The following is a 12500-nucleotide window of genomic DNA, read 5'->3' as shown; positions in this document are numbered from 1 at the left end:
GTGTGATGTTGCAATGAAACTCAAATGAGATACCTTACTTCCTAAAACAAATTTACCCTATTTTTTTTCAACCAGCATGACTCCCAAGACATTAGCAGAAAGGTCTAGAGAATACAGGGGGAAAGTATAGGAGACCTCTTTTTTCTGTCAGTCAAGGAACAATAATAAATGCTACTGTAGGCCTACAAATATTTTATGCAAATATTTAACCTTATACTGACTTCACCTTAACTTTTACAGATGTCCACTCTAGCACGCATTTAACATTGGAAGTATACGTAAGAATTGTCGATGACCAGTTGCCATGAAACTTTTATTTGTATCTTCCTAGGGATGCAGATTAAACAACAAAAAGAAAAAAAACATAAATAATCACATTTCAAGGAGGTTTCATTTTAGGTCTGAAATATGCATTGTTAAACCATACCATCTTTTTCCTACCGGTAATAATCTCAATATAGTTATGGTCTGTATTTTGATATTTTCTGCTGTTTTATTACATTGTTTCATGTTTTTTCTCTAGAAAAAAAATAGAGGTTTCTGGTTTAGTTTTGTTCCTATTTTTGTGTATTCAAACATTCCCATTTTTGCATTGCTTGTCATTTCCAAAACACGATGTCATTACCAGAACAGCATGTCATTACCGCCACGTTCCTTAATTTACAGTAAAAATACTTTAAAAATAGCTTTATCTTCAATATTGAGCTACTACATGAAAAGCTTAATGAAATACTTATCCACATATTCAAATAAAAAATATCTAAAACTACTTTTCCAGAAATTAAACAAAAGTGTACTTTGTTGAACACGGAAAATCACATTTTGATGCTGAGAATATCAAAATATATGTAATTTGCTGAATGTGAACATTTTGAATTTATACTTATTGTTGATGGTTAACAATGTTTACAACATAAATGAGTTTAAATTATCTCCTTGTTAGATCATTTTATTTTATTTTCAAGTTTTTGATGTTGTGATGGGAATGACATTTTGTAATGCCAGTTGGCAAATAAATATAAATTATTTTAAATATATTTAAACCCGGTTGTGGCCAGCATTATACCTTCATATTAAAGTATGTAAGCATTGTCTTGGCATAATTTAAACCAAAATGTTCCTGATTTTATAATTTAAAATTTGAGATGGCAAAATTGCCCCCAATTGAAGAATCACCCTTATATACTGAGATTCATACAATTCATAGACATTTCTTGCACAATGGTATTTCAAAGTGTTTAACAAATTAAACATTCTGCTTTAAATGGGACTGCCAATTTGCACGGATGATGATTGAAGAAAAAATATGAATGTACATGAATTCTATAATTTTCAAAGTGTGACAATCTCATCAAATAACTATCACCACTTAGTTCATTAATTGCCAGAGAAGGGTTAGCATAATAGACACACACACATAAAACACAAACACACACACACACACACAAACTTACCGCCATATACCACCCCAAACTGTCCAGAGCCTAACACCTCATCTGCAAAAATCTGGTACACCATGCCAATGTCCTAGAGGAGACATGATAAATCAAACGTGATGACCTTCACATGTACACACACCGCCCCCCTCAATCCCCATCTCCTCAGGTGGAATCCTCGTCTACTTACCACATTCTCCTGGATCTGACTGTTGGAGACAGAGATGCTCACAGAGGCTTGTCCTGACAAACACAAATCAATAGCGTTATAGAAAAACTCCAGGCCAGAGGCCACTAAATCCCTCTATCGAGTACTTGTGTTGAAATATGTGGCCACTGATCCTGTGCTTTCAGATTGATTGGCATATTGCTTTGCTTTCTCGGTAAAAAATATTGAGTCTTCTATCCTGGATTATGTAGCCATTAAATGTATATTGATGTATTGTCATCTAGGGACAGGGAAAATCCGAGAAAGACAATTATGCCAGTGACTATACGGAAGTGCCCAGTGTCCGACATGTACAGTAAATATGGACTCTACTAAAGCTTTGGTTTTTAAAATGCTGCTGCAATGTTGTCACTACTTCAACAGGGTTCAGGTGGATAACAAAGAGCAGGTACATTGCAATCTCTTCCCTAACCAGAACTCTGGGACAACCCGTGACCTCCTGTTATCACGGTAATCTCTTCCCTAACCACAATTATTGGACGACAGTCATATCTTCCCTAACCATAATTATGGATGACCTGGTGACTCCCTGTACTCACGGTCATCTCTTCCCTAACCATAATTATGGAACGACCCAGTGACTTCCTGCACTCACGGTGGGGGGTGTTGCCCTCAGTGGGGGGCGCATCCTGGAAGATGATGGGCATGAGGGCTTGGCGAATGACGCTCTCCCAGGCCTTGGCGACCTCCCGCCCCACACCGCTATTGGGTGCAACACTGCTGGGGGAAGGGGGAGAGGCCATGTTGGGGGGCAGGGGCGGGTTAGGGTCCTCGCCCACGAAGTAGCGCATAGTGCCCGTGATGATCTCGAAGCAGTGGGGGCTGGCACCCGCGGGCAATAGGCTGAAGTCCACAGCCGGACTCAGCTCCAGGATCTCAGAAAGAGGAATCTCCTGCGGACGGGGAGGAGGGATGGAGGAAGAGGAGGAGGAGAGGAATGGAGGAGGGGAGGTGTAGAAGAGAGGAAGAGGAGAGGGGGGGAGAGAAGGAAGATGAGAGGAAAGAAAGAGGAGAGGAAGAGAGGATGAAGGGGAGAAGAGAGAGAGGAGCAGAGGTGTAGAAGAGAGGAGGATGAGGAGAGGAAGGGAGAAGAGACAGAGGAGAAGAATGGAGAAGAGGAAGAGGAGAGGTGGAGAGAGAAGGAGGAGGAGAGGATGAATGGGAGAGGAGAGAGAGGAGAGTAAGAGAGGAGGAGAAGAAAGAAAATGGAGAGATGGAGAGAAGAGAAGAGGTGAGCGAGTGTGAGAGAAATGAAAAGAAGGGGGAAATGAGAAGAGAGGAAAAAAGAAAGATGAGGAGAGAAAAGAGGAGAGGAGAGGATCACACGCCAGGACAAAGAAAAACATTTTTGTTTACCTCACAACTATTTAAACAACCAATTAAGCAGAATACACCACCGCTTAATAAACCCTGCCTACTCAATGGAAAAACTCCAATTCTCATTACCAACGCCTTGCTTTAAATTACTTTAGAGTTGCAACGCTGAGCAGGACATGAACAAATAATTACAAACAAAGTGCCAAGACTGCAGATGCCAATTTCAACCTGCTAGGCATTTGTTTCTGGAGAGTCATCATATGTAAAGTGCCGCCACTCCAGGTAATAATGTATTAGTTTACAACTGAGTGGAGCCCCAAAACCACCTCCTCACTGTGAGGAGCGCTAGCTAGGGAAGAACGGGCTGGGGCATTTCCCCTGAGGCCCGGCCAGCTCCCCACTCCTCAGGCTGGCCCTGTGGCGCAGAAAGGAGCTCCATTATTGGCCGTAATGGATAGGGGGCTTTGAGGGCGGGAGAACTGAGATGCAGTCTGGTCACACATACAGTACACAGACATGGACAATCTGCCCGGCGGCTCAATCACACGGGCACAGTGGTCAGGTGCAGCGGAGCACGTGGAACCATGGCCTCTCATGTCTGGCTCTCTGTGTGTGTGTGTGTGTGTGTGTGTGCGCACGTGTGTGTTTGTGTCTGTCTGTGTGTGTGTGTGGGTGCGGGTATGTGTGTGTGAGTGTGTGCGGGTGTGTGTGTGTGTTTGTGTGTGTGTGTGTGAAATGTGACCACACACAGGGTGTGAATCGAAGAAAGTTGTGTGTCTCATCTGTGTGTGTGTGACAGTACTTGTTGACTGTTAACTGTACAAAGACACACTGTACTATTGATGCTCTGAAGTCAGCTATGCTGCCTGAAACACATTTGGAGTCATCAAAATAAACGAGAAGAGAGGAGAAGAGAGCCATCGCTGACTCATAGGGCCTGTTGAGCTGTGTTTTTAGAAAGCATCTTGGGTGATGCGATTGAGCTAACCACTTGAGCTCAGATTCTGCTCTTGCTGGCGGCACATTCATTAGAATTAGAATCCATTGTCCAGGATCTCAGACCAGCACGACAAGTGGTTTAAGTGATCGAATTAGATCACAGTGCGTCTTGGGGATTGTTTACACTTACATTTAGAATGGAGCACTTGTGATCAGATCACTACCTAGTCATTTTAAAAACAAATGTAATTGTACAGCCTCTTAGGCCTTAGGCTTCATAGTAGGGAGAGAGAGAGGGAGAGCGTGAACAACAGGAAGGATTAACACACACAGAGAGCAGACCCAGGGATGCTGCACGTACCTTGTAGTATTTGTTGGTGGTGTCATTCTGGAAGAGGATGATGCACTTGCAGTCCAGGCGCCAATAGTGCCGCTTCCTCTGTGGGGCGAGAGGTCAGGGGTCAGCTCGGGGTCAACAAGGAGTAGAGCCGTGACCCCAGAGAAGGACGGAGAGAAGAGCAGGCTAGAAAAAAAGAAAAGAAGGGAGGAAAAGAAGAAGGGTAGAAGTATAGAAGACAGGATAGAAGAACAGAGGAGGCAGAGAGAGGCCATAAGAAGTGATTATGCGGGAGAGAAGAGGAGGGGGAGGAGAGGGAAGGAGGAGAGAATACAAGGAGAGGAGGAGGAGGAGAGCAGGAGAGGAGATGAGGAGAGGAAGGAGAAGAGGAGAGCAGGAGAGGAGGAGAGCAGGAGAGGAGATGAGGAGAGGAGGAGGAGAGGAGAAGGAGAGCAGGAGAGAAGACAAGGAGAGGAGGAGGAGAGGAGAGCAGGAGAGGAGGAGGAGAGGAGAAGGAGAGCAGGAGAAAAGACAAGGAGAGGAGGAGGAGAGGAGAAGAGAAAGAAAAGGAAGAAATAAGGGTGTTAGGCAGCAAAGAAACAGGAGAGATCAGTGAAGGCTACTGACTGATTATTGTAATGTCCACCAAGAATGGCGTTATGTATCAACAACTCCAACCAGAAGACCTGTAGTGGATATCCAGAGAAAGAGAAAGAGAGAGAGGAAGAGATAGAGAGAGGAGGAAAATGGAGGAAGAGTGCCAAGATAAAGAGGTAAAGAGAGAGAAGGAGAAATGGAGAGAGAGAAGAAGACTGGCCCAGATGAGGCATGGTGGTACCAGTGTGTCCTTGTTGCTGTAGTGGACCATCCAGCCTTCTTTGATGGAGGTGCTGGAACGACGTGTGGTCTGCCTCATGGACTGGACTACTCTCATCAGAGGGATGTTCACACTACACACAGACACACAAAAAAGGGGGCTGTGAGTGTGTTGGTTGGTTTGTGTGTGTGTGTGTGTGTGTGTGTGAGAGAGTATGTGTCAGTCCGTTTGTCTGAGTGTGTGTGTGTGTGTTTGTGTGTGTGTGTGTGTGTGTGTGTGCTGTGCTGCCCTGTCCTGACCTCTGGTCCCCACTGCTTCCGTCCTGTCCGCTGTCTGGGGAGAATGACCCGGGGATGCTGCAGGCCTCGTCCGAGTCGTCCATCAGAGAAGACTTATCAGAGTCGGCGTACTCACTGCTGTAGTCCATGGGCACCTCAGTATCCGCACTGGGACTCAGGATGTCTGAGATGGAGAGGGAGAGAGTGAGAGAGGGAGGCGACAGAGAAATATGGAGGGGTAGAAATGATGATAGCAGAGAGGGAGAGATGGAGAGGTAGAGACAGAGAGAGAGAGAGACAGAGAGAGAGGGAGATGAAAAATGAACAGAGCAAGACAGGGTGACAGATTGAATGGATAGAGAGAAATGAGCACCAGGAAATTGGAAGAACAGAGACCCATCACCGAAAGAGAGAGAGGGAGAGAGAGAGAGAGAGAACATGAAGAATAGGAAGGAAATAAAGGAGTTCCAAGTAAGAATGATAGACAGACAGACAGACTGATTCATTCCTCTTGTGACTAACGATCACACAATAAAACATACTGTAGATTTGGGAATCTTCACCACTGCATGCATTGCCAAATATGGGCGTGTTAAACCTATACTGTGGAGTAATGTATGGGCATGCTAAACTTATACTGTAGAGTAATGTATATGGGCATGATAAAACCCACAGTATACTGTACAGTAATGTATGACACTTGCAAATAATATATATATCAAAATACATCCTAATTGTCCCTCCAGTTAATTTAGATAGATAGATAGATAGATAGATACTTTATTGATCCCCAGGGGAAATTCAAGGTCTCAGCAGCAGCATACATACAACACAAACACATTCTTTAACAGCATATATATTTGCAGTATACACCCAATAAGTATGAAGAGGAAATGGTGTTTTCTTGCGGACTGAGCCCATATGAAGTGGCCAGGACATTATCATACCTATGGTCTCTCCTAGACAGTCGTTGGGCACCTTATAGGCACAGCGCTTGTGGCAGTTGAATTTACAGTCTATGGAAAAGAGAGATGGGCACTTAAAGGAGATAGCAGTTCTTAGCATTGGGTGACATCTTGAAATGTAATTTGGAATTATTCACACAGACATAACTAACTACATAACATAACTAAAGACACACACACAAACACAGAGACGCACACACACACACAGCCATACACACTTGCCTTTGCACTGGAGGCCCTGTCTGAAGAGTCCGCGCAGCAGGCGCTTGCAGTACTGGCAGACGGTGGGCCGCGTGTAGGAGTGTACAGCGAAGGTGTGCGGAACCTTCACCTTACTCATCAGCATCTTATCCAGGTGCACTGGCCGGCAGGTGAAGCGCCGCGCCTCGCTTGGGGTCCGAGGCTGGACACATACATGAGATGGGGTCAGAGGGGGTTGGGGTCGGAAGTAGAAAGTAGGATGTAGGTGTGTGTGTGTGTGTGTGTGTGCGTGTTATTGTGCTCCACCTACCATCTGTGTGTGTGAGCGTACGAGATTGGTTTCCTCCGAGGTGGTGCTGACGGTGCTCAGGGACTCACTGGTGGTCAGACGCATGGATTGGCTGCTAGTCAGTGACGTGGTCGACAGGCGCCGCTTCCTCGCCCCACTGCAGTTGTTGGGGATGCTGAAGGCACAGCGCTTATGGTAGTTCAGCCCACAGCCTGCAGGGGGCGATAGAGATAAGGGAGGAAAGACAAAGAGAGAGAGAGAGACAGATAGACAGAACTTTTGTAACTTCTATTGCTTTTCCATCTTCCAACAGCCACAGTGTAAGAGAAATTATTTTTTACCAAACATTTCCACTTACTTAGCGGCACTTAATTGAGAGAGGTTAAACTATATAAACATTGTTTTCAAACTACCTTTGCACTGGACTACTACTTTACCTTACATTAGCATTATACCTTTGGCACTTTTGATATCCGAAGTGTCTAGCCATACCAACAAGGCACATTATGACTCACATCACATGTCATTTCAACACACAGAGGGAGATCTGATAACTCTGATAGGATGGAGGACGAGAGATAAGCATAAGGAAGAGAAGACTCTGTCACCGGTTTATCTGTGTCGGAGCGTTACATAAGCTACGTTGGAGTTCACCACAGCACACCTGGTCTCTAACTAGGGAATCCCCTGGAGTGGGGAGCGCTTAAGTGAAAAGTGCTATTTTACTCATTGTGGTGATGCTTTTAACGACTGTGGTTATCCAGAGAACTCTACTGTCTATCTGTCTGTCTCTCTGTCTATTTGACTGTCTGTCTGTCTGCTTGACCTTGTCCATCTGTTGGTCAGCCTGTCTCGCATGAGGTGGTTTTTCAGACGTATCAAATTAGCACTATTTTGCGAAAGTGAAATGAAAACAATTTTTCGCATGATTCTAAATGCATTCAAAAAGCTGTCGGTTCGACGTGAGACATCGGTGCAAGTCTACTCTGAGCAATAGCAAAAGGCAAGATTTATAATGTTAAATTTGGACTATACAAACCTAGAATTATCCCACGTTGTAGCTGCCTTAATTTACATTCTGACTAGCAATTTAGCTACCATGGGTTTTGGTGGATGAAACTAAAGATCAACTGTAAAAAAGGTGTCAGATTTTGAGAGGTCCTTTGTCACATTTATCTAAAATGACTGTTGTGAGAAGATAAAACTCATTTTAGTTGCATATTACTTAAAAGAAACACCAAACATTCATAATTGTACATTGCGCTTTGTGGAATTTTGACAAATATTTTATTTTGGAAATGCAGCTAGAGATAGACAGACAGACAGACAGACAGACAGGCAGAGAAGCAGGCAGACAGACAGGTAAACTGACAGACAGACAGACAGACAGACAGACAGGCAGATAAGCAGGCAGAGAGACAGGTAAACAGACAGACAGCTCTATCAGCTCAGCTCTCAGTTGATTCTGAACTCAGGGTCCTGATCCAACCCAGCCCTCGGTCCGTCCCTGGCCGCGGTCAGACTTGCCGGCGGAGACTCACCGTCACACTTGAGGCCCTGCCGCACCAGGCCAAACAGCATCTCGCCGCAGTGGTCACAGAAGGCCGGCGCCCGGTAGGAGTGCACGTTCAGCGCATGGGGACGGATCTGGAAGTCCTCAAAGGTGGCCGCCGCTAAAGTTGAAACATACACACGCGCGCACACACACACACACACACACAAACATACACAAATAGTTTATTTAATCAACGAGGACACCATATACTCCACCTATTTTGGTCGTCTGGGGCTGTATCAGTGTTATGCTCTGGGTCTCAGCACACATTTTAATGATGTAAACCAGAGACAGACAGCTTAGCTACAAAGACGAAAAACCACAATGTTCCATCCATATATTTACCTTGTGTTGAACGTATATCATCACACACAGACACAGACACACACACACACACACACACACACTGTGGCCTTCCAAGGCATTTGATCACATACAAGTGGAGTTTATCAACAGGGTAAATACCAGGGAGAGTTCAATTACCCCAAAGAGGATTTATTTCGCTCCACATTCAACAACATGGCCCTTTGTTGATGCAAGACAAGCATATAACGTGACCAATCTTGTGGCATCTGATATTCCTAATAAGTCACCATATTCATTGTATTTGGGCCTAATTATATTGTAACGTCGGCGCACAAGACATTGCATAGCGTTCTCCCACGCAGGGCATGCTGGGATGCGGGAGTGAACATTTGGGGTTTATGTCTTTATTTCTCCTAAGTCATAAGTGTAAAGTAAGCGTCTTTATTGTAACATGTTTCCCTTTTAGTTCTCCCTCGTGTGTGATCCTTTGTGTGGGGCTCAAGTCCTCCCTGTATGTGTAGTGTGTGTGTGTGTACTTGACCTGCTCCGTGTGTATTGTGTTCTGTGTCTGTGTCTCTGCTCTCGTTCTCAGTTAATAAACCTTTTGATTGGACAACTGTATGTGTCGCTATCAAATTGTTACAATATTATAGCCATAAAGCTATATTGTTTTTTAAAAAAAACTTTCACCCATTGTGTGTCTTTCTTAAAAGTCTAAACTTTGTTCTTTTATAAATGTCAGTCCACAAGAGGCTTAATAGCTCAATTTAATTTGATGTGATGTTTCTCTGTACTGCTGTTTCACTGCCTGTGTGTGTGTGCCTGTGTGTGTCTGTGTGCATGTGCATGTGTATGTGCGTGTCTGTGAGTGTGTGTATGAACATAGATCAAGCACCTTCACACCCCTCAGTGCTTCAGTGCTCTGACTAATTTGCTTACCTTCCCTCACACTGTTGGTACATGTGTGCTCAGGCATACGGATGCTATAACCAACCCCCACCCCTTCACACAACCCCCTCCTCCCTCTCTCTCTCTCTCTCTCTTTCACACAGATGCACACACACACACACACACACACACACGCACACACACACACACACACACACACACACACACACACACACACATACACACAAGCAAACCTGCAAACCTGCACATAACATAGATGAGCACCCACCCTTTGCACCCATACCATGGACACACACACACAAAGACAAGCACACATGCATGCACACACACACACACACACACACACACATACACACACACACACACACACACACACACACACATACACACACAGCACACACCACTAACACACATACATGTATACACACATACAGAGACAAACACACATGCACATACACACACATACAGACAAACACACGCATGCCCACAGTACATAACACAATTTACGAACCTAATCCAATCTTTCTCACACACTAAGATCTTATTCAAAAGCCATGTGGCAGAACTAATGTGGCCTCGATATCCCCTCTATCACCTCTCCTCTATAAACAAGACCATGCCACAGCAATGCAGGCAGTCCTCAAACTGCATCTGTTTACCGAGAGAGAGAGAGAGAGAGAGAGAGAGAGAAAGAGAAAGAGAAAGTTTCCTCGTTTCTCTCTAAAAGACAAGTTCCGCCTGTTTGAGCATGCAGGTACACATATACCCTTACACACACACACACGCACATACATACATACATACATACAAAGACAACAACACACAGCAGTAACAAACAAATACATGCAAACACACACACACACACACACACACACACACACACACAATAGCAGCACACACATCAATCTGTCTTTGTTTTTGTGTGTTTTGTAGCTGGTGCACTTCCTGCACAGGGAGTTTCCTGTAGAGATCCTTAGAGCATCAAGGTTACATTCACTAGTTCACCTTGTCCGGCATGATTGCTATACCGAAAGTATAAGCTTGCGCGGGTTGGCATGGTAGCTGTACCGAGTGTATAAGCTGCCGGGTTGGCATGGTAGCTGTACTGAGTGTATAAGCTAAAGCCGCGGTTGGCATGGTAGCTGTAATGAGTGTATAAGCTTGCCGCCAGCATTGGCATGGTAGCCATACCGAGTGTATAAGCTAAGCCGCTGGTTGGCATGTTTGCTATACCGAAAGTGTATGTTTTGCCGCGGGTTGGCATGGTAGCTGTACTGGAGTGTATAAGCTGCCGCCGCGTGGTTGGCATGGTAGCTGTACTGAGTGTATAAGCTGCCGCCGCGGGTTGGCATGGTAGCTATACCGAAAGTATATGCTGCCGCGTGGTTGGCATGTTTGCTATGCAGGCGTATAAGCTTGCCGCTGGTTGGCATGGTAGCTGTACTGAGTGTATAAGCTAAGCGCGTGGTTGGCATGGTAGCTGGCCGTGGTCATGGAATGCCTGAAGCGGAGATCGCGATAGAGCGATACACCTTGCACCCCCGTGTAAGGAGGATGTGAACTGGGCCATCAGTGAAATGGAGGAGTAAGGGAGGAGGAGGGATAATTTTCGCGAGCGCCGGGCGCAGACGATGGATAAGGGAGGCGGGCTTAAATACCCTGGCGGCGGAAGACAGGTGAGTTAATTGCTATCAATCATCCCCAAGGGCTCCTCCCGAACTTTGTTTAGAAAACATCATTAAAACACCCCACTGACACACACACACACACACACACACACACACACACACACATACACACACAATAGCAGCACACACCACTAACACACACATACACACACACACACACACACACACACAAGGTCAGAAATCATTTGACTGTGTACAACACTAGCAGTTGGGACAATTCCCAAGCTAAATGTGTAAATATGCATTCACTTTGCACTGCACAGGATGGACATCTTCTATCGGTTCAGTCTTAAGAACTGCTTGAGGTGTTCTCTTTTACATACCTGTCAACACTCCCTTTTTTCCCGGGTTTCTCCCGTATTTCAAGGTCATCTCCCAGCACCCTCCCGTTTTGTTATTTCTCCCGAAAACTCCCCGTAATTTTGCATGGCCATCAAACTTCATTTTAAAATCATTGATCCATTCAGGTTGCCAGATTGGCGATGAAATACACCCTACACATACACGCATCACTTTTCACAATCACAATTTCAACCGCTTTATCATAGGCTAAAACCTGGCAACCCAAAACCCAAATAAGGAAGCGGGTGCCGACTGCAAAGAGCCCGAGTCTCTCGTAAGCAAGCGGGCTAGTTGAATGGCCTACTCCAGAACTAGCTGTTGTGAAATTGTTGGAATTTAATTGATTAACACATCACATAAACTGTTATCGAAAGTTGTTGATACACTAAACTTGTGCCCTTTCGAACCAAATCTGACAGCAAGCAGCTTTGAGTTTTGAAGTGAGGCTGCAGGCAGGCAGCTGGTGGATACATTAACTGGCATGCCTAAGGTAATGGTAAAAGGTAAAAACAACGACCAAATGCAGTGTTGAAACACGCATGAAACGATAAATATGCAAAACACAGATCCGTATGAACACCCCAAAAAAACATCTCCGCTTTTGAAAAGCCAAATGTTGGCAGGTATGCTTTTCTGCTTTTCCCATTGTTTTTGCAGAGGGAGGTGTGTGTGTGTGTGTGTGTGTGTGTGTGTGTGTGTGTGTGTGTGTGACGTGCATGCAATGCTTTGATGTGTATGTGTGTGTGTGTGTGTGTGTGTGCATGTGCGTGTGTGTGTGTGTATGTGTGTGTGTGTGTGTGTTTGTGGACTGACCTGAGAGCATCACCTCTGCCAGATCACCCTCCTGGATGTGTGTGTGTGTGTGTGTGTGTGTGTGTGTGTGTGTGTGTGT

At 45.0% G+C, this 12500-nt stretch overlaps 1 protein-coding gene across 1 annotated transcript in view; it reads right to left on the bottom strand.

Annotated features, from left to right (window-relative positions):
* The window catches only part of prkd2 (protein kinase D2), a 56870-nt gene that overhangs the window by 14923 nt on the left and 29447 nt on the right, over positions 1-12500 (bottom strand). The window contains exons 3-12 of the mRNA XM_048264368.1: positions 8350-8481; positions 6830-7020; positions 6541-6721; positions 6301-6369; positions 5375-5537; positions 5097-5208; positions 4283-4360; positions 2261-2558; positions 1627-1679; positions 1455-1527 (exon numbers count right to left, since the gene is read on the bottom strand). Coding sequence (XP_048120325.1) covers positions 1455-1527; positions 1627-1679; positions 2261-2558; positions 4283-4360; positions 5097-5208; positions 5375-5537; positions 6301-6369; positions 6541-6721; positions 6830-7020; positions 8350-8481 — 1350 coding nt within the window. The remainder of the gene's footprint in view (positions 1-1454; positions 1528-1626; positions 1680-2260; positions 2559-4282; positions 4361-5096; positions 5209-5374; positions 5538-6300; positions 6370-6540; positions 6722-6829; positions 7021-8349; positions 8482-12500) is intronic.

Source organism: Alosa alosa, chromosome 15 (assembly GCF_017589495.1).
Source record: "Alosa alosa isolate M-15738 ecotype Scorff River chromosome 15, AALO_Geno_1.1, whole genome shotgun sequence".
Taxonomy (NCBI): Eukaryota; Metazoa; Chordata; class Actinopteri; order Clupeiformes; family Clupeidae; genus Alosa; species Alosa alosa.
Note: the sequence above shows the minus strand (reverse complement) of the source record. Positions and strands in the feature narration are given on the sequence as shown.